At 34.1% G+C, this 23151-nt stretch overlaps 2 protein-coding genes across 6 annotated transcripts in view; one reads left to right on the forward strand and one right to left on the reverse strand.

Moving 5' to 3' along the window:
• Positions 1-23151, reverse strand: part of LOC141450548 (uncharacterized) — a 60520-nt gene that overhangs the window by 26786 nt on the left and 10583 nt on the right. The window lies entirely within an intron of this gene.
• The window catches only part of LOC141450551 (pickpocket protein 28-like), a 30427-nt gene that overhangs the window by 5390 nt on the left and 1886 nt on the right, over positions 1-23151 (forward strand). For 2 of the 3 annotated variants that reach the window (XM_074121180.1, XM_074121179.1), the window contains exons 2-8: positions 808-1011; positions 3003-3147; positions 5581-5729; positions 9464-9665; positions 10257-10527; positions 20601-20660; positions 22890-23073. In XM_074121180.1, coding sequence (XP_073977281.1) covers positions 890-1011; positions 3003-3147; positions 5581-5729; positions 9464-9665; positions 10257-10527; positions 20601-20660; positions 22890-23073 — 1133 coding nt within the window. In that variant the 5' untranslated portion in view covers positions 808-889. Of the gene's footprint in view, positions 1-807; positions 1012-1290; positions 1371-3002; positions 3148-5580; positions 5730-9463; positions 9666-10256; positions 10528-20600; positions 20661-22889; positions 23074-23151 lie in introns of those variants that run through there. The other variant, XM_074121181.1, reaches the window with a different exon arrangement.

A 23151-nucleotide genomic window follows, 5' to 3' on the forward strand; every position in this document is an offset into this window, starting at 1 on the left:
AAAATGCCCATTGTTCCCCGCCCATTCCTCACCTCATAAGAGATACCGGGGCTTTAAAACAACAAATCCGGCTAAAAGTTTGCCAGATGCCAATACAATAAACTAATAAAGTAGCAACAGAACACTAGGGAGCATGACGACTCAATTGCCCAGTGCACTGAATAAACCTAGAGAGTTCTGGTAAAGATTACTAGATGCTACAATCTCCGGTAGGGAAACATTTAACCTCCTGAAAACGAGTAATCTAGTTTTAGAACACACGGGGCACACCTCTACAAAGTGCCGCACAGTCTCATTGGGGACTCACCACAGTCAGCGCAAATTGGCGACTGGGTAAGGCCGCATTGGATGCATGTACTTAATGTCTACTAAAGTTCAACAAAAGCAACTGAGTCTGATTTTAATCAGCACGGCTCAAAACTTAGCATTGAGAGAACCCAACATTACATTGAATTAATTTTGTGTTCTTCTTAAATTCCCAAAACCTGAAGAGATTGTACCGTTGGCCGACCGCGCCTTTGGCCATCGAACTAGCAAGGTATCTGACCGCTTACAGTGACAAGTTGCGGCGAAAATAATAATATAAAATAAAATAAAAAAAAGATGCGAAATACTCTTTAGAAAAAGAAGTGAAATCATTTATCCTAGCTAAACCTTGAGTGGCTTACTCTTCCTTTATAAATGTTAAATTATGCAACTTTATTGGTCTACTATGGTATCCTAGGATAATTGTAATAAGACTGCATTCAGCATTTATTTGATATATCAGATTATTTACAAGAAAATTATTACAAGAATACTTTGCAGATTTTTCTGGATTGCATCTTTCTTAACGGCTGTAGCCACATCTGCCTACTTTATAACTAATCTGTTTGAGAAATACAACGAGATGCCAGTCATTATGTCGTTGTCCCCCAGACCTGTCATGTTCAATGAAGTACCATTTCCCGCTATCACCGTCTGTAATATGAATAACATGCGCAAATCTGAAGCTGAGAAGATATTCTACGCGTAAGTGATTTATTATTTATCTATTATACCAAAGCAGAAATTTATGATACTTTTAATATTTTGTATCAAGAATTAGGTAATTATTTTTTTTCAGTTTATTAATCTAAACAGATATTGGTTCGCATGTTGTAACCAGTGGTTATTCATTTTATCAATATCATACGATCTGATCAGTAATTATTGCAAAGCATAATTACTGTAATATTGACTTTTATTACAAACAATGATAGAAGACTTGCTTGGTGGATTGATTAAACTGCAGTGTAATAAGAATTGTTGGGCAGATGATTTAGGTCCGCAGAAAGTGTCTGAGATTTTGTCCATCACTTCATTTTCTCAAGCTATAAATAAAGAGGAAGGTTGGTGTTCGAAGCCAATCTTCAACATTGAGTTATCAATAGAAAACATGTGATTAGAAAAATGTTTTTCTTTGATCCAACAATGAAAATTATTCAGTGATAAATGGAAACTAATGTTGTATCGGAGGCGGAAAATAACTTTGTTCTTTTAATTTAACTAGTAGTGCATTCCGGTCACTTTATTTTATAAAACTGATTAAAAAACATGAAGCCAAAGTTGAAGCCTCTACAATTGTTAATTTTCAAGCCGTTTCGAAACCTCGCAAACACTATTTTACTCAGAATTTTGATTTTTTAAATATAAAATTTCCAAAAAAAATAGAGTAATTGCTTATCTTATTTGGTGACTGATTTATACATCCAAAGGGAAAGAAATATTTTTGCCAAATAACATCATTTACTTTGCCGGGCTTTCGACCGTGGAGCAAGGTTATGTTCAGGACTGATACTGATTGACAATTTTTACCTAGTTTACCTAGTGTGGAAGTAGATGTTAACCATAAAGATTAGCTGTTGAAGTCCCTTTAGTTCCTAGATCAAAGGTCGGCAAAGTAAATAAAATAATACGACGGCATTTTGGCAGTAATTTCTCTTCCCTTTCAATAACAGTAAAGTCAAATAATGAATTTTTTTCGGGTACAGCGATTAGATTTCTTGGACGGAGAGAAACAGCAAACATATTTTATTGTAAATTCCTTTCATTAATTAAAATTCAAGACCTAGACCAAAAATTGAACCCAGAAACATGATACATCTTAGCTTTGTTGGCTTCGCCACCAACCGCTTGGTTACCGTTGCGTCACTTTCAAAAATGTTAAATTGATACAGAAATACATACATTACAGTGCGACTGAATAATACATCTATCAGTAAATTTACATTGATCTATGCAACAAAACCATAATTTTAATAACTACATATTTGACTCAAAAATATGCAGCTTCAAAATGACAACTGCGGAATCCTTACCCTATAATCTTAGCAGCATAACTGTAATGCAATTAGCAGTGTGGCCAGTTTTACTACCGAAAATTTGAATTATACTGCATTAAATCAATGGAAATGAGCAGATCATTTACTTTGAAGAAAATATGCAACATAATATAGTTCTGTGCCACAGTTTTACGAAAAAAATATTTCAAAATTGTAAAACTGACGATGGATACTTTTAGTTCCATTTCATTTTCATTACTTATTACACAGGGGAGGGATTAGCTATGTGGTTAGCGTACTCGATTCCCACGCGGAGGTCCCGGGTTCGAATCCAGCTGCTAACCCTTAGATTTTCTCTTCCTAGGAGCTTCTTACAGCTCACTGTCCGATGATGGACAGTGTTGTCTGTAACAAGAGAACACTGTCCGGAGGCCGGCAGTGCACTGAAAAAAGCTCCGAGCGCTAATAACCTCAGCTGTTGATGCGCTAAAAAAAATTACTTATTACACTTCTCTGATGTTTTTAATCAATCTCTAGTTTGATAATTCGATCCAAATCGCAATAAGCTTACATTCGTAAATTTTCATTAGCATCCAGGTATGCTTAAGTGTGAAATAAAGCAGGATGAATCACAAATAAAAATGGGAATAATGTTTTATTAGTAAAATCAAGAATATTATTAATTTAGAACTGTTACAGCGCAGAGCATGGTTTATACAATGAAGCTTTCATGGATAACAAACTCGTTTATGATTTTTGTGATCGAGATCCGCCAAAAAATTTGAAAAACAAATCTTTGGGCAACTCAGCTACTTGGGATTATATACAAAAGTTTATGATTAACGTGAGTGTTAAGTTTTTTATTATTATTACATTTTGCCTAACAAAGATAGATAAACAAATAGTTTAATTAGAGATTAAGACATAGTTTATGATATACAGTGGAGTCTCGGTTATCCGTCACCCTTTTATCCGTCTAGTCACTGTCCTAAGTATTTAAAAATTAAAAAAAAAAATTATTTAAAAAAAAACTTTTTAAATTTATTTTAAGTGTACAGAAATTTTAAAGAGTCCTTTAGCCTTAAAAAAAAAAAGAGTCCTTTTGTCTTAAAAAAAATCTGGGGTTTACTCCATTTGATACGATACATAAAAGCAAAGATTAGATGTTGCAGACATTGTATTCATTAATTTTAATACACAATAGAATGAATTGAATAATGAAAGATAACTGACCTTTAATGCTTAAGCGTATAAACGTATAAAATATGTATACCAGTTAATACAAAGTTTTATACACGTTAAACAAAAAAATCTGGAAATTTTCCTGTTTTTTTCCATTATCCGTCTATTTGACTATCCGTCACGTGTCCGGTCCCGGTCATGAAGGATAACCGAGACTCCACTGTATACGAGGTGTGTTCAAAAAGTAACGGGAATTTTTAAATTTCGCGGGTTTGGAGAGTCTGATTGTAAATTTTTTTTTTTTATTATGTTGGTACACATGCCCCTGAAGTACGATAAAATTTTCAGTAATATTCATTGTTTACTTCTTAAGTGGCAGCCGTTAAGGTTAGACGTGTTTTTCGAGCTTGGCGATTTTTGTTTGTTAAAAAAAATGGATCAAAGAATTTGTATTAAATTTTGCGTAAAAAATGAAATAAAGGGTAATAAAGTGTGTGAAATGTTAATAAAGGCATATGGTGAGTCTGCTATGAGTAAAACAAGGATTTACGAGTGGTATAAGCGTTTCCAAGATGGCCGCGAAAACGTTGAAGATGACGAACGACCTGGACGTCCAAGCACATCAACAACCGATGAAAACGTGAAAAAAGTGAAAGAAATGGTTATGAACGATCGCCGAATCACAATCAGAGAAGTCGCTGATGATATTGCCATATCAATTGGCTCATGCCATGAAATTTTTTCGGATGTTTTGGGTATGAAACGTGTGGCAGCAAAATTTGTTCCAAAATTGTTGAATTTCGAACAAAAACAGCGGAGAATGGAAGTTGCTCAAGAGTCACTCAATGAAGTCGACAACGATGCGGATCTACTGAAACGTGATATAACAGGTGACGAAACATGGGTTTACGGATATGATGTCGAAACTAAGGCTCAATCGTCCCAGTGGAGGCATTCTGGATCGCCAAGACCGAAAAAGGCTCGACAAGTGCGGTCGAATGTGAAGGTTATGCTCACTGTGTTCTTCGATTTTAATGGCATAGTGCATCATGAATTCTTGCCACAAGGTCAAACAATCAATAAGGAGTACTACCTACAAGTTCAACGCCGTTTGCGTGAAGCAATCCGAAAAAAACGCCCGGATTTGTGGCAAAACAATTCATGGATTTTGCACCACGATAATGCACCTGCTCACACTTCATTGCTTGTTCGTGAATTTTTGGCCAAAAACAAAACATTAACGATGCCCCAGCCTCCATATTCGCCAGACATGGCTCCATGTGATATTTTTCTATTTCCAAACATAAAGAGAACATTAAAAGGCCGTCGTTTTACAAGCATAGATGACATTAAAAGCGAATCGCTGAAAGCTATCACAAAGATCAAGTTTCAGAAGTGTTTCGAGGATTAGAAAAAGCGCTGGCACAAGTGTATTGTATGCGAAGGGGACTACTTTGAAGGCGACAATATTAATGTAGATGAATAAATAAATATTTTTTTCAAAAAACGAAAATTCCCGTTACTTTTTGAACACACCTCGTATATATATATCGCCACCATTGGTAAACCAGCATTTTTCTTTCTTTTTTTGGAACGGCTTTGATTTAAGATGTAAATGCATTCATTTTTCGAATTGTATGCTCTTCATTTGAATTAGTAAAATATGTGTACTTATCAGATCTAGGCAGCTTCAAGCTCCATGAATTAACTTTGTAGGACTTATGTTAATTGCCATTAGAGCCTCTAGGTTGTACTAGAAAGTGACAACTGTGGAATCCTTACCCTGTAATCTCAGCAGCATAACTGTAATGCAATTATTTAGGTGTGGCCAGTTTTACTACCGAAATATTTGGATTAGCAAACCAAATATTAGCTTGTGGTTACTTTTTATTTTTTTGGAAAAAGTAAATAGTATGAGCGGACGATCCTCGTCGAAGCGGGAAATCCCGAATGGAAACCAACCATTCACCTTTCACCATAAATACTTTCAACTTTCAATAAATTTAGTTCAACTGACGAATTGAGAGAGGAATTTCCACTCAGAAATAATTATCTACATTAATATTTTTAAAATAAACTTTTTTTTTGCAAACAGATTAGTCAACCTTGTCATGAAATGTTCATGCACTGTGAATGGCATTCCGAAAAACAAGAATGTATGGATTTTTTTAATCCATCACTTACTGATGAAGGAATATGCTGTGTATTCAACAGACTTAAAAGAGAGCATATATTTAACAATCCGTAAGTATTATTACCAAATTTGTCGCTGTACAATTCTTATTTTCAAATTCAACTTTATTCATTGGTGCCCGGAGCATCCTTAGTGTACTTCAGGGTTCTCCAGGCTGTAAAAGAGAAACTGCTACCTTCTGGCTAACCCAAAGCGCTAATCTGAGATAATTCCTTCCCCTTTTCTATATTATTAAATAAGAAACAATTATAATTACTGCCTCTTAAATATAGAAGTTCGTTAGAAGAAATTTATAGTTTTGGCTATTTGTGCATTTCTAAAAATTATAATTCTACTTGAAGTGACTCTCTTTTCAGTAAGTGAATGTACAGGTCTGTGGCGTGCAGTAAAATTCTTAGTAAACTGTTCGCGAAGACAAAACATCATATAATCAAGGAAATAGTTATTTATTTAACAAGTGTGGAAAGTAGTACTTTTCCTCACGCGAGGCAGGGTTTGCACGCACGAGCGAGCGAAGCGATGCGAGTGCAAGCGCAAATTGCCGAGTGTGAGGAAAATACTTTACACTAGAGTTAAATATTATATTTTTTCTGCAACCATTAGATTTATGAACTAATAAAATTAAAAATTTCATTTTTACAGTCTACAAAAAGTAATTTATTTATTATAAACATTTATTGTTATATTACAATTATTTACATTACTCACGTATTTACATTACTTATTACATTTTCTGCTGTTTCTTTTATTGATGGAGGAGTGTTTTCTAAACAGGCATCACTAGAATCCATTTTAAATTTCTATAAGGGGTGCGTTCCACTTGGCGACCACAACGACCAAAACATACTTTCAGGCGTTCCACTTGGCGACCGCGGTCGTTGTGGTCGTGGCGAAAACGTCACTATTTTCGCCCACACAACGACCACAACGCCCCACCTTAAAAGCTGGGTCGAAGTGGGCGTTCAGAGTTGGCGCAATTTTTAAAACAAAATATGGCGACCGAAAAAATTATCTCATGTAAATGAAAGTATTATTTCATGTAAATAATAGAATGTGTTTCTCGAAAGTCTCCAAAAAATTAATAAATAAATAATTACTTATCCCTTTACACACTAAATCACTGAATAACACAAAATCATTTACCTGAAATAACTTTTAAATTCTTCATTTGAATAAAGATCAATTACTCTGACAGCTAATAATACGTGGTCTAAGTTTTCGCTTTTTATCATTGCGATTTTGTAAAATTACATTCCACTCTAATCGGAACTAGATAAAGAACTTTCTAAAGCATTATTAATAAATATCCAACTGTTGCCACAAAAGACATTTTAATTTTATTTAAACGTAAATTTTATAAATACTCCACTAAAATGTAATATAAAAAATTGAATTATATATATTCTTTTAATATAAGTCAACTTTACCAATAATTAATAAAGTTTATTATAACTGCTTATAAATGGGGTTTAAATTAAAAAATAACCTCTTCAAGCTTCTAACTTATTTTCGAGGCCGCCATATGCAATGTTTACATGAACGGTTAAAACGCCCACAGTCCGTTCCACTTGGGTTTTCGATCGCAACGCTCACAAGCAAGTGGAACGGCCAAAATCGCGGTCGTGGTCGTGGTCGTTGTGGTCGCCAAGTGGAACGCACCCAAGGTAACATTATAACCTTTTTAACTGTTATAATTAAAAATATCTAATTATTTATTAAAGTATTATTTTTATTTCTATATTCCTTTCAATTTTTATTTCATTTTTTAATATTCGTTTTTTAATTATTTAAATAAAATAAATTTAAATAAGCTTATTAGGGTTTTACAGAAAATATTTATGTTAATAACAAAACTTCTTATATCAAGGAAGCACAATAAAGTTTTTCTACTCACTTGAGCGGAAAGTGACACTAATGGGAATTTCCCCCCACTAGTGAGGGAAGTTGGGCATTACACAGCTGATTTTAATTGAGTAATGAGAACTTCCCTACATGGTTGCAGAAAAACTGAATTTATTGACAAGGAAAACTTGTTCACCACTACTTGTTACTAGAATTTTTGTGACCTTTGTTGTGCTTAGAAGAATTTGGTTGATTCTAGATACTTTTCAGATTAGGGCAGAGTAATAATAAAATGTATTTATTGTTTTTGAATAAATAATAATCGTTTTCTTTACGACACTCATTCAGATCATTCACGCAAACTGGCGAGCGCAACGAGTCCATCACTAAAATCTTCTTATCGAGTTAACCTCTAACTCGCGACTCTAAACTGAACATTGGTCTTTATCGCTACATCACCATTCTTGCTTATCATTTAATGCCATAACTAGCATTCATACTACACCAAAATACATAATGCATTCTAATTCCATGAATTTACCTAATAAGATTGGTTATTTTAAGCTAATAAAACTAATACCAATAAGCTTAGTATTAGTATTGGTTAATAATAATTAGTATTTTCACTGAGAGTTTACTATAGCAAAATTCTTTAAGTCCACTTAATCATTAGTAACTTTCTCGCCAACTCTGTACTATATTTTATTTACAACCAAATAAGATGTTCTCGCTATATAATGTATAATATAAATAAGAACAGATATTCCCCAACGATTTTGGAATAAGTACTCTTATAACGAAATAATTTGATTACTTTACCTTTATTTGAAATAAAATTTAAATATTTTGATGGTAATTTTTTTTTAATTTTGGATTTGTGAGGAACAGTTGTGAAGAAATCAAAGCTCTATTTTGCTAATGATACGGCATTGTACCATATCTTTCGTGGAGAATCAGAAATCAAAAATGAATATAGAACAGAATAAGATGTCTATTCAAATTATGAACAAAAGTGCATCATATATTCTAACTATTTTACACAAAGACACTACCATGATGATTTATAAAAATGATTTATTTCACGTAGTAACCATATTTGTTAGTAGCTGTTGATTTACTTATTGATTGAAAAGTGTGATGAACAGATGCTTCTTTTATCAATTGAATTAAGATATTTACAGGATCATCAGGCCAGGATTCAATGCTAGTAGCAACTTCGTCCAAAACATTACAATATGTAGTTTTATCTTTTACACTCCAATTATATTTAGGCAGGAGAGAAAAATTATTTATATCTCTATTTATAATTTGTAATTTGCAAGAAAGAACTAAGGGCATGTGATCTAAATTATTCAGAAACAAAAATGATAAGAATGTAACAAAATAAGACGAAATTTTGAACAGCAGGGTTAAAGGCAACTTGATTACAAGAGTACTGAAAGGTTGGATTTATAAAAGAGAATTGGTAATCTGTTAACTAGAATAAGGGGTAAAACATAGTCTTATTGATCTCTTTTTGAGTGAAGTCAATAAGTCTAAGTAGTGTTCAGAAAAGATTACTTTAAAAGACTACTTGATGACTGCCACCACTTCAATTTCTTGGTTTTCTATAAATAGTTTTCCAGAATACTATTTCTGCGTTTTCCAAAACTAGGCCTACAAATTCCACCTTAACTGTTTTTGAAAGTTTTTTGTTTACTTTATTTTGTATAGCATCATTTTTGTATAATTATTTATTTTTTAAAAATTTCACAATAGCGCTACATTATAATAATGAGCTGTAGAAGACAAAAAGTCTGTTGAAACATTGGAAAAATAAAATGCTCATTATTTTTTACCAAAGGATTACTCAGGACACAAAAATTAATTTATCAGAAATTTCCTTTTCTATGATCTATTTAGTTTATTTTTTTACTTAAACACATATTTGATTATGTTACAGACGAGATTTGTCCGACTTAAATCTAACTTTTCCTGGAGAAACATACGACTGGTCCCCAGAAAAAGGGTTTCCCAAGAATTTAAGCCCTGACACATTACCCAGAAGAGCGAAAGGTCCCGGATCTCAGTTGGGATTAAGTATAGTAGTGAATGCCGAACTAGAGGAATATTATTGTTCCACAGATAACAGTCAAGGTTTCAAGGTATGAGGTAACTCTGTAACATTATGTAGTGATACTTTAAATGTTGTGGGGAATGGAAAATGGTAGGTTACTCCTGATACTAAGAGTAATCTTTTACCTTCCACACTTCTTTAGAACATACTCTTTTCCCTAGTTCCTGAAGTAGAGATACTTCCTCTTCCAAAGTGGACATACACATTTTCCTCCAGGTAAAAGATAACAATATTAAGACCTTCCTAAACTTTTCTCATTATAAGGTCAAGAAAATGACCTTATAGTTCCAAAGAACTGGGTGGCAAAAGGATGGTCTGAGAGTGATTTCTTAAGCAAGTAAACTCTACCTAGGATATGCCCGCCTTTCTCATCTGTACCCTCTTGTAAATCGGATTCCAAAATTACTATTAACTTGCTGTAAAACTGTCTTACTCTATATTCATTAGGCGACTAGCAATGTATGCCTGTTCTGGGTAAATTGGACCGGTTACCTTCAAAACCACTCATACGATACTATGGAAAAGACCATAAGAATAGTTACAGTTACAGCAAGAATTAAAAAAAAAATAATAATAATAATATAGAACAGAACAAATAATTTTTTCCTTTATCTTTTAGGTGATGATAAACAATCCACTAGAAACGCCCAAGGTATCCTCATTTGCATTGTCCGTGGAGCCAGGCAAGGAGACTAAAATTGTCCTAACACCAAAAGTGATAACAGCCACAGAACAGTTGAGGCGAATTGATATTTCCAAACGAGAATGTTATTTCGAAAACGAGAAACAACTCTTCTTCTACAGAACATACAGCCAAAGAAGTTGCCACTTGGAATGCGAAGCGAACTTCACCATCGAATTGTGCGGCTGTGTTCTTTACTATATGCCAAGTATGCATTGTTTTTGTTATTTTTTTTAATTGATTATTTAAATGAAGCAATTTTACGTATTGCCGAACTTGGGCGATCATAAACGAATTCTGGTGTTCTTGATCTTGAGCTCCAGCAAGAAAAATACAAAAATTAGTGTGGAGTTCTACTCAACATCGTCATATTAAAATAGACAACCTTTTAGATAAAGTTTAGTATGAAACCTTCAATCCTATCGCCAGTGTTGTCCATAGGAATGTTATTCCCATGGGAAACGTCCCATGGGATGGGATGGGATGGGACAGCACACATTTGTATTTCCCATGGTAGTCGATACCTGGTAGTCGATAGAACTGAATTGTCATACTTAGATTATACCTTTGAGTGTTAAAGTTAATAAATTTTGTCGTTTTGCATGTCTCTTTGTACAAGTAGTCCTATTTAGTAGACACTAAACGTAAACTTTCATAAATTTAATAATTTTATTTCAACTGTATTCCATATTAATATTATAATGGGAACCTGTGGGATGGGATGGGATAGGACAGGCATAAATTGCCATGGGATGGGATGGGATGGGACAGAAAAATATGTCCCATGGACAAGCCTGCCTATCGTTCTATTCCATGGCATAAAATAGATGTAATCAAATTCTATGTCAAGTATACAACTTGGCAGGAAACCAATTTGTGATGAAATGACTAAAGAGATGCTTTAGATGATAATGTACTGAGGCAGATTTCCGGATTAGCCTAAAAATTAATTGCATGCGCAAAAATATGTTAACTATCCGTCTTGGTCCACGATATACGATAGGTTTTGTGTAAAGCCTGATTGAAACAGAATGTAGGATTAGTTTCATTTTACTTCAAAAGAGATATTTTTGCATCTTATCCATTTTCTTTTTATTTTATTTATTTATTTTATTTTGCAAATAACTAGAGAGATCATGAAATCAAGCATTTCATGGGGAATATCTATTTAAAAATTTGACAAAATTTTACTTATTTCATACCTTAAAAAAGGTGACAATAGTTATTTATTTAACAAGTGTGGAAAGTAGTACTTTTCCTCACGCGAGGCAGGGTTTGCACGCACGAGCGAGCGAAGCGAGGTGAGTGCAAGTGCAAATTGCCGAGTGTGAGGAAAATACTTGACACTCGAATTAAATATTATATTTTTTCTGCAACCATTAGATTTATTAACTAAAAAAATTAAAAATTTCATTTTTACAGTCTACAAAAAGTAATTTATTTATTATAAACATTTATTGTTATATTACAATTATTTACATTACTTACGTATTTACATTACTTATTACTTTTCTGCTGTTTCTTTTATTGATGGAGTGTTTTCTAAACAGGAATCACTAGAATCCATTTTAAATTTCTATAAGGTAACACTATAACCTTTTTAACTGTTATAATTAAAAATATCTAATTATTTATTAAAGTATTATTTTTATTTCTATATTCCTTTCAATTTTTATTTTATTTTTTAATATTCGTTTTTTAATTATTTAAATAAAATAAATTTAAATAAGCTTATTAGAGTTTTACAGAAAATATTTATGTTAATAACAAAACTTCTTATATCAAGGAAGCACAATAAAGTTTTTCCACTCACTTGTGCGGAAAGTGACACTAATGGGAATTTCCCCCCACTAGTGTGGGAAGTTGAGCATTACACAGCTGATTTTAATTGAGTAATGAGAACTTCCCTACATGGTTGCAGAAAAAAGTTTTTGTCCAACCTCAATTGAATTTAATTGCATTATGATTCGCCATAGATTCTCTTTATTTTAGAAACTGTGGCCCTATTTTAGTATTTACCCTTTTCTATATCAATTAAGACCAAGGTTTATTAAATTTTTTTAAATAAAAAAAAAATAATTCAAAACAGCATATTCTATTAAAATAGCCTCTCCGAAACAACAAGAAAAAAATTAACGTGTGGCTGTGTCATGGACACGGCCGTGTGTCGTACGTGTATACATTTACGTAACGGGTTATATTTTTTATATAAAATATTTTTATTTATGTATTTAGGATGAAATCAAGGAAACAAATCGACGATCGAACACAATCTATGCCTATACAGTCCGTTGTCGATGTAGAAGCGATTTCATCATCCACTTGCATAATTTCAACCGCCCCAGCTGCAGATGTACTAACACCGTCGTTGATCCGCTCGGCCGCATTCATTCTTTTAGGTTCCCGGCACAGCTTGACTCCGTCATATGGTGTTTTATTATTACCATTCGATTGTTCTTGAGAAGCCCTTTCCAATCGTATACGATCTCTGTATTTGGTTTTGGTTTTTCGACGCGTATAGGCCAACATTATATATTTTTGATAATATATTTTTATTCTAGCACTAAACCTACCACGACCGGTCAAATGACCGTTTTTAAAATTTGGTTTAAATTTTCTAATTACAGCGTTATCATACCGCCATTAAACTTCACAACTTTTCCTAAAATATGTATGCAATTGTTTTTTTAATATTCACTTCTTTTCCTAATATTTGATTTTTGAGAAAAATTTGTAGTCCGTCTTAACTACCGCGACCGGTCATTTGACCGGCTGAATATTTTCATTTTATTTACTTATTTTAATATTTTATTTTATTATTATTATTTTTTTGTTGTTACAGTATTCTCTCGAAAACTCAATTTGATAATGCATTTATCGTATTATAGTTTGCATGTGGTGCATATGAGGCAAAAAATGTAGGATATTTCCCTTTTCTATGGAACAAAAAATGGCGACGAGTATTCTTCTCAAACACTGTGAGCAGAAATGTATAGACGGAAGTTTTGAGGTTTATTCGAGTGGATCAAAGAAATCATCGTTTATAAACCGATAAATTTGCTTTGATTTCTAAATTTTGGAACAAATTCGTAGAGAACAGTCTAAACTATTCTAGCCAAGAGCATAGATCTCTTCCAAGGACATTTGTTCCCAACAAAGTCAAGATGCAGATTTACTAAGTACATGCCAAATAAACCGGAGAAATTTGGTATCAAATCTTGGCTAGCTTTCGATGTAATAAAAGGTTTTCCATTTTTGGGAAAACGTGAAAGCAGAGAACCTATAGTTCCACTTGGGGAGTTGGTCGCTCTGAAATTAGCAGAAATGTATACAGCTCGTGGAAGAAATATAACCGTGGAAAATCTCGAAGATGGTCTCAACAAATAGTTTTCAATATCCTAGACTTAGCCCCGGGATAAATGCATGGATTTTGTATAAAAAAAACTACCGGAAGTGAAATTTCAAGGCAAAATTTGTGTTACCATTGCAAAAGCATGAGAAATATAGTACACGAACAAATGGTCGGAAAATAGCCAAATAAGATACTGCAAAGGCAATAAGACTAAAAAATGCTGTCTAAAATGTAAAAAGTAAGTATGCGGGAAATTTGCAATTGAGAAGCCTATAATTATAAAAAATGATGCATAAAAGAGTAAAATCTACGAGATTTATTTTTAAACAAAAGAAACTATGCTTTTTCAATATTAAATAATTATTATCTTCAACCTAATATAAGAAATTTAAGTGATTTTAAAGTCCGGTCATTTGACCGGTCATGGTAGGAATAGTTAGGCTTAAATGTCGGTAGGTTTAGTGCTACGCGATAGATTCGAAACTACCGATCCCCCGATTTTGTTATCATTAGGTTTTTTGGACTGCCTCCATATGATAGCAAATTTAAAGACGGGAAAGTCTTTAAAATATCCTTCAAAATATCAAAGTACGTCAAAATATCCTTCCTCTGACCACTAACAAGAGACCAAATGTTGCGAAAATTGTTCTATCGCTAGGAATGGATATAATAATAGAAATAAATAGCAAAATGGCATTTCTTTTTACTCATTTTAACTAGTTGGAGGATTTTAGACATGATCTCTGTAACATGCGCTTCTCACCAACTCTCTCTCTTTCAAAATTCTTCACTTCACCTTCACACGCTGACGAAAGGTTTCATACAACATCTGGTTCTAGGTTTCGTTCAATAACAAACAAACCGCAATATAACATTATTGAAAGGATTTTTTAGTTTATCACTTATTTGCCAAAAATGGTTTACAACTATTTTATTCAGATTATCTTTACTAAATACAAGGCATGAGTAAAAACATCACTTTTACTTAATACTTATTACTTTTCCCCTCACAAACTGATTTTGATTGATTTCTTATTGCTCATAAACTAAATTTTTCTGCAACCATGTAGGGAAGTTCTCATTACTCAATTAAAATCAGCTGTGTAATGCCCAACTTCCCACACTAGAGGGGAAAAATTCCCATTAGTGTCACTTTCCACACTTATTAAATAAATAACTATTACTTCAATGGTTTAATTGTACAATGAATAGTACAATAAATAAATAAATAAAATATATAAATTATATACAATATAATCTACATAAATATAAAAATCATTTATATAAAAGACAATAACAAAGCTAAATTTAAAAATAAATCCTACCAAAATATTCCAATTATACCATGACAGAAGATGAAAACAAACGAGCCAAAAAAAATTGTCATAAATTAAATGAGAAAACATGTACAAATAAATGTAGAATGAACTCACTCAAGCCACAGCATCTGAAGCGCAAACAAATTTTTACAGCAATTTTTTGATTTTTGTTAGCAAACAATAGGTTTTCAATAATTACATTAAAAACCAAATATTTTTCTATCCTGAACACTGGGAAAAAGGGGACTCTATAATTAAAAAAAATATAGGCACTGAAAAAATGCATTAGATATTAAAGAATATCTATGTATTTTCTTGTTTTTCAGTTCGCTCGAGAGAAATTATGAGTATTTTCTATTATGTTAGCGATATTCTCTAAATTTCGAGTTTAGTACTCCTTTATACCTCTGTAGATATTATCGTAAGTTATTTCACAATTTATCAACTAAGTTGATTGTTGCAGTTAATAACCTCTACAACATTCTGCATCAACCAGATTATCCACCAAACAAATAGGTGATTTCTCATATTAATGAAACTAATTGAATCATCAAGATTTCTCACAATCTAGAGTGAAACAATGTTTGCAGATGGAGGTCTGATATTTTGTCAACAATCTTAACCACCATCCCAGCATTCTGTTAAAAGTAAAACAAAGTATGTGTACCATTTTACAGAAGGTGGCAGTGCCCTGAATAGAACTTCGGTTGCCAATGTCCTAAGATGCTGACAAGCATTTATGGAAAATACCAAAAAACAAAAACAAAAAATTACTATCTCAAAGTTTCTTTTTTGATTTTACTAATTTGGAAATAATTATTTACAGTTCGTAAGCACTTCGTAATCATAATGACGAAAAGAATATGGTTTTGGAAGGAAATTAATAATTCTATTTTACAGTTTCAAGATCATATCAATAATATATCCTACAATCAGATCGATCATGCTGATCGCTTTTTTATTTTTATGCAAGATACTTCATTTTTTAATCTTAATCCCATCTCCTAAACCAGTGATTCTCAACCTTTTTTTTGTCGCGGCACACTTTTAACAATTTCAAAAATTTGGCGGTACACCAGCAATAAGATAAGTTTAAAAGTATTTTACTTATCCCATAATACACTGTGTAAAATAGTTTATGTTCAGTTTCAGTACTACAAAAACAACAGTATATGTTTATTAAGGATTGATTACAAGTTAATAATAAGAATACTTTTAATGAGAAATTTGAGCTTGATGTTTTTTTTGTTAATTACAGTTTATAGTTTTGGTCGTATAAATGATAATGCTACTTTCACAACGTCTTCTACATATAATTATTAATATATAATTTTTATTGTATGCATTTCTAAAATTTGGTGGCGGCACACTTCAAAACTTTCGCGGCACCCAAAAGTGCCGCGGCACAGTGGTTGAGAATCACTGTCCTAAACAATTTACGCTGCTGGCCTCCCACTGCATCCAAATACTGTCAGCCACCTTTACCTTCGCTGACAATGTGACCAGTTTATCGTCTGTCAATGATCCCGACATGGCAACTAACCATATTCAATCCCATCTTAATATCCTAGAATCCTGGCTATGTAAATGGAGAATTAAGGTTAATCAACAGACATCCAAACTCATAGTTTTTACACTAAATCGAAAAACCCTCCCTTCCGTACATTTTAACAATATACCGTTACAAAAAGTTAGTAACAATGGACATTACCTAGACAAACGACTAACCTGGAATCCTCATACTCAACTAAAACGAACTGAATTAAACAACAGATATAAACTTAATAAAAAAAAAACTACTCGACAAACGTTCGAAACTGAACAAAAGACAGCTTTACTAGTCCCTGTATGGATTTATGGAATAGAACTATACGGGATAGCCAAATATTCGATCCATTATCGCATCCAATCCCTTCAATCCAAAACTTTACGCACCCTAGTCAACGTTTCTTTCTAAGTCTCTAACTACACTATCCTTTAAGAGTCCCTTCGTCTCTGTCATCGCCAAATCCCGTTACCTAAAATTCCATTCGCAACTATCCTCTCACACGAATCCTCTCAACCTCACGATATTTAAAGACTCGGTGGCCTCGTGTCCAGCTGTCTAGATAGCGTCTATATACAGGGTGTCCCAAGCTATATGGATAACGACTTTTTCTCGGAAACTAAGATAGCTAGAAAAAAACTAAAAAATACGTGTTCCCTTGGTTTTTTGTTAGAAATCCAAATTTAATTTGTAAATTTTTTTCGGTGCTTTCAGAAGCGAGATACAGGCACCAACTTCATTTTTTAATAATTTATGAAATAGATTCCTCTATTTTTTTAAAGAAAAATTTACTTAGCCGGTTTTTTTCTGTGAGCGATATCTTACAAGTTATGAATGAAAACATGATTCTTACAAGAAATGTCAAAATGATATTATATTATGGTTTTTTGATTGAATAAGAAGAAAAATACTATTTTATTATACATTTTACTCCTTATTATCATTACAGATCATGCTCGAAATGGCCTCCACCATTAGAGATGCATAGACATGCTCTTTCCTGCCAATTGTCCCTTACTGCCAAAGAAATAGATTCGGCTTTAACCGAGTTACAGGCATCTATTATTCTCTGCTTTAGTTCATCTACAGATGCAATTCCGGCTTGATTCTGATACACCTAGATTGCTTGGGACACCCTACATACTCTACAGTAGTGGACCTCCTTTATTTGCTACATTTGCACATTGTGACTGTCATCGCTGGATGACTGTCTTTCAAGCCAGTCACATCAGAGGCTCTCACTTTTGGACTATTCATCTGCTTTTTTTTTTTATTATTTTAATGATTTAAGGCGCGTCAACATCTTAGGTTATAGGCGCCCGGAGCTTTTTTTAGTGCACTGCTGGCCTCCGGACAGTGTTCTCTCGTTACAGACAACACTGTCCATCACCGGACAGTGAGCTATAAGAAGCTCCTAGGAAGAGAAAATCTAAGGGTCAGCAGCTGGATTCGAACCCGGGACCTCCGCGTGGGAGTCCAGTACGCTAACCGCATATCTAATCCCTTCCCTTCCATCTGTTTTACGTCATCTATTTTGTTCGGTCGTACCGGGGACCTTCGGCCAGTTTCCGATTCTCGCCTCGCGCCCGCGCGCGTACTAATGTACGCATCCGCCTTAATTTCCTTCTATTTCTTATCGCTTATAACTAAGTTATTATTTTACACCTTTCTTTAATCATTTAAACCTTCTATCTATCTCAACTTGTTGTTTCCGTTTCTTATGCCAAATACGTCACTACCTATAGCTTCTATTTCCTTTCTCCGTTGTTTGTGTGTCTATATTCTAGACCCTTTGCCCACTACTTCCTTTTGGACCATGTGGTCACTCTTCCAGTCTGTACAGTTCGCTGCTAGGCATAGCTTCAGACGCTTCTCTGCTAATCACGCTTTACCGCATCTCAGCCTGCCACGCATCACTTCCGCTGACGCCCAGTAGTTCTCTGTGGGGCATTGCATCAAACGCTTATGACATTCTGCTTTTGGTGTTCTTCTTAACGCAACTCAACCCGCTACGCTTCACTGCCGCTGACACCTAGCAGTCCGCATCATTCGCATCTCCAAAATATCGCTTCACGCATATTCATCCGCTTCTAGTGCATCTAGTGCACTATTATCTTTCCTTCATCCACATCTAGTGCACTTATTGCACTACTCCCCTTTACTCTTACGCCTATCTCACTTCCACTTCCATTACGCCTCTCTGAGCCTGAGCCCAGATATTGCCTACCTATCTCAGAGTCCAACACAAGCACACTCACACAAACATATACACACGCTTCCGCTCCACAGCTTCCTTTCCCTCTCATCGCTTCTCAGGCGCCTTGTCAACATACCTCACGCACATCGCTCCTTGCACCAAAGGGTAAGTACCTTCCTCTTTTCTTCTCTACACTTTCTCATTCTCTCATTTTTCTTTGTTTACTATTATTTCTCACAGAGCCCACTTCGGCACCTAGCGCTCGTAGTTTACGAGCCCCCCGCATCTGGGTGTAGGCGTATTCGCGCGCCTACATATTTTACTTGCCGCATTTATTTCTGTGCAGTTGAAAAATGATAATAAATAATCTCAATAAGATTTATGGGGGTATTAAATTATTATACTTATATATTATGTTAATTTCACAAAAAAAATTGATTAAAAAATATTTCTTCCTAACTGTGTAAAGACAAAATAAAAAGTTTGAGTAGCTTAAAAGAATACGATCGGCAGAGAAGCGAAAATAATTCGTGACAAAGGCGCCACGGTAGCCGAGCGGTTAGAGGCGAGACCTGTAGAGCTAATGTACTGTGGTACTGGGTTCGATTCCCGGTCTTAGGCCTTGGATTTTATTTAATGGTTAATAAAAGAAATTTACAGTAAAGTATGTTTGCTAGTCGCCTCTGTCCACGACACCTAATTGGTGGTAGTTGGACGTTAAGCCCCGCCTGAAAAAATAGGCGATTACTTTACTTTACTTTAATTCGTGACAGAACTCGCACCATTCTTAGTAGCTTATTTATTTACTTTTATATTTAACTTTTCATTATTATATTTCCATTGTCTTTTACAATCTTATTCCTTTACCAGCAGTCAACGTAGTCCGCTACCTTGGGCTTTACCTTGACAGAAGACTTACATGGAACCCTCATACTCGACTTAAGAGAACATAACTCATAGACGCTTCCGACAACTGAAAAGACTACTCGACAACAGATCAAAACTCACTCTGGGCGACAAAAGACTTATATATGTAAGTATATTAAAGCCAGTCTGGGCTTACGGCATCGAACTATGGGGTTCAACCAAACGCTCAAATCTGCAAAGGATCCAGTCCTTGCAGTCTAAAATTCTTCGCTCTATAGTAAACGCTCCTTTCTACGTCACCAATCAAACCATTCACACAGACTTGAACATTCCTTTCGTCACACAAGTTGCAAAAACACGATACAGAAAATTTCATCTTAACATTCAAACACATCACAATCCACTTGTACAACATCTATCTTCCAGAACATTTCCAAGACAACACTTCCTAGACGTCTTGAAAGACAGTGGCCTCGCGATCTCCTCTCTGATGAAGAGAGTCAGTAGAATGTAGAATGTTTTTGGAGTGTTACCGCTGGGTAACTTCTCCACTCTGATATGTGTATGTTATTTATTGTTATCATTGTTGCTTATAACGCAAAATGCGTTGATTGTAACTAAATAAATGATTAGAAAAAAAAAATCCATTATTTCCAAATTATATTATTATTGCTTCAATTTGTTTTATATATACATATTTTAGTTTTTCACTGTTTGATTAATTTGTGATTTCAATATTAGGATTTTTTAATGAAGAAAGCTTTTTAGTGATCCATTTCACATTTTTAATTTAAATGAAGATAGTAAATTGCGTAAATGGCGTCCAAAGAACAAACGTAAACAATATTCTTTTTTACATTACATTAAGTGTGAAAGCTTTAAACAAGAGGACCTTAAACTAATTTAAATAGTAGGCCATAATTGCTAATCATCTCTCTGTTTTAAACCAACCATAAAGTATTTTCTCAAACGCTGATTTACATTGTTTTCTATGTTTTAGAAAATGCAACAACCAGAATTTGTGGCAAAATGGATAAACGATGTTACAATTTTGCTCAGAGTAAGTTTTATTTTAGATGAATTATTTCAGTCAAGGAATACATTTAACAAAATCTATAGATTTTAAGTCCTTTTTATTTCATTTTAATTTTTTTATAAAGCCAATTCTCGTTAATAAAAAACAAATTTAACGCATCAAAATCAAGGTTTAATTGTCAATAATAATATAATATGCAATTAAATCATACTTTTAATTTAATTATATGAATTAATTAGTTCATTTAATGAACTAAATCTGAGCGTAAAAGAATTAACTGACGTCCGAATGTCAAAAAATAGATAACTAATATAGTAGAAAATGCAAACAAAATAAGTTTGAACTCATGCCCTTTCTTATAAAGTTCTTACTTCGCATGAGCTTGCCAAAGTACTAAAATTAAGATCTTACACGTGTAAAACAATCTTCACATTTATAATAACTATACAGCTGCGATACTACATCTCTGTGATGTCGGCTGTGCCGAAGCGCACCAGTTGTGTTTGTTCATGTACACCACTCTCCTTGCGCAGATGTTACTTTCTCCGCTGGTAGTAGATGGTGCGCGCGCGCGCGCGTGTATGTGTGTGCAGTGGTATTGAAGAGTTACGCTGCATTGACTCGGCCTACTAAATCTATTTTCCGTCCAGTCAGTAGGCAAATAAAAGTTTCTTTCATTTCTGTCTAAGACTGAGTATTGGCTTGAGTAACCCTGTGACAAAGGATAGTATATGATTTCAGAGGAAAATTCCTTCCGATCGTTTTGTACAAACGTTTTTGCTGCGCATGAGCAATGTGAAGCGAGTTGATGTGCTCACGTAGTTAGTGGGGCATAGGTCTCCTCCCGCTATCTTTAATCTTAGTTAGTTACTAGCTGTTCTGTCTCTTGTAATTGCTTGTCAGGAAGACATAAGGGTTGGTAATAGATCATTTCTGTTTAACAGGTGCCGCTATTATCTACGAAGGTTGTTCTCAGTCCAAGAAATACCACTGGTAATTGAGAAAAACCAAGCGTAGTCGTTAAATTGAGCTGTCAAAGCTAACTTGAATATGTACGGTGCTATCCATTCAAAGGATAATAATCTGTTGTTGGACAACCTTTAACGACTAAACATTTAATAGTGTGGTAGTTACTGAAACAAAAGCGACAGTGTTAGCAATGATGCTTTTAACAGACGCATTAGGCCATCTGGTACATCTAACTATCGTAGTTAGATAGAAACGCATACAGAAGTTGGGGTAAAAACCCGATTACTCAAAGTGCAGCAGCTGTTTAAATCTTCCGGAGCAGAAAGAATGTTGCATTTTTGATTTCTGTTAGGCATAGGACCACGATCAATATCGGCAACCATAATTGGCTAGAAGTTGCGCTGGGATATGAGTCTTTTTAATACACGAATTCCTAGATAACTCAAGACCGAGAAGATGCTGAAATTTCTGTTCATATATCTGAAAGTGCATCTATGCAAGTAGATGACTCTCAAAAGAGTAGTGCGTTGGTTCTCGCAATGTGATGGAACGCAATAAATTTCAGCAGCAGTTTTTGAAGTTTTCAAAAGTTCTGTGATTCTTTTTGCGCTTAGTACTACATCACATGTCTGGAATCCTCAGTTATCCTCTCCATGTTAGAATTTCTCCCAGACTCGACATCGTCCAGGTATCGCTTTTTGTAATGAGCTACGTTAAATAGTTGGTTGGTTCCATGTATGAAAGGCCGGAATTTCGTTGTCGAATAAAGATCTGCTGATAAAGATCTACAACAGGTTGAGTAACATTAGTTCAATCAAAGTCCCAGGCCTACTTCAGCGTAAACCAGCACGTTCCTAGGAGCATATTTTCATCTCCTAATTTCTTGATTAAAGTCATTACAGTGTCTCAGCACTTCTGGTTCGTTTGACAGGTTAAACAGATTTGTGGCTCCTGTGACCAAAAGAAATCTATTGACTGTTGCCCAGAAAATTAATGGGTGGCGAAGTACTTAGTCATCGACTCCACCATGTCCAGTCTCTAAACTTATTTGTTTACTTTCGCCCAGTTACATGGTTGGTGATATTGTCTAGAATAAATCTTTCAAGGTAGAAACGGATTCGGCGTGAACGTTTAAAAGATCTTTTATTTTTTCTTGCGAGTCTTTCTTTTAATGTTCTCACTAGAATTAGAATCTTACATGTTTGTGATTCAGTAAAACATTTTTATTAATCTACTTCGAATTTATACTAATTGTACTGTTCCTATGCTATATCTAAATTACAGAAATATTGGAACAAAGTGCGAAAGAATTAACTGCTAACGCCGCAACGAAAAGATTAAAAACGTGTAATTGTTTACCTGCCTGCCATGAAATTTCCTATAGCTACATGTTGACAACAAGTCGAATAACAGATTCATTGAAAATAGATCCAGTTATGTTGGGGAGGTTCAATACAACATACTTCAAGTAAGAATAATACAGTACCTGAATAATTTTTAGATTGTACAGATTGACTTAAGAAGTAAGAACACTTTAGAATTACAT

Source organism: Rhodnius prolixus, unplaced genomic scaffold (assembly GCF_049639745.1).
Source record: "Rhodnius prolixus isolate KJV_2025 unplaced genomic scaffold, Rpr scaffold_2, whole genome shotgun sequence".
NCBI classification, from domain to species: domain Eukaryota; kingdom Metazoa; phylum Arthropoda; class Insecta; order Hemiptera; family Reduviidae; genus Rhodnius; species Rhodnius prolixus.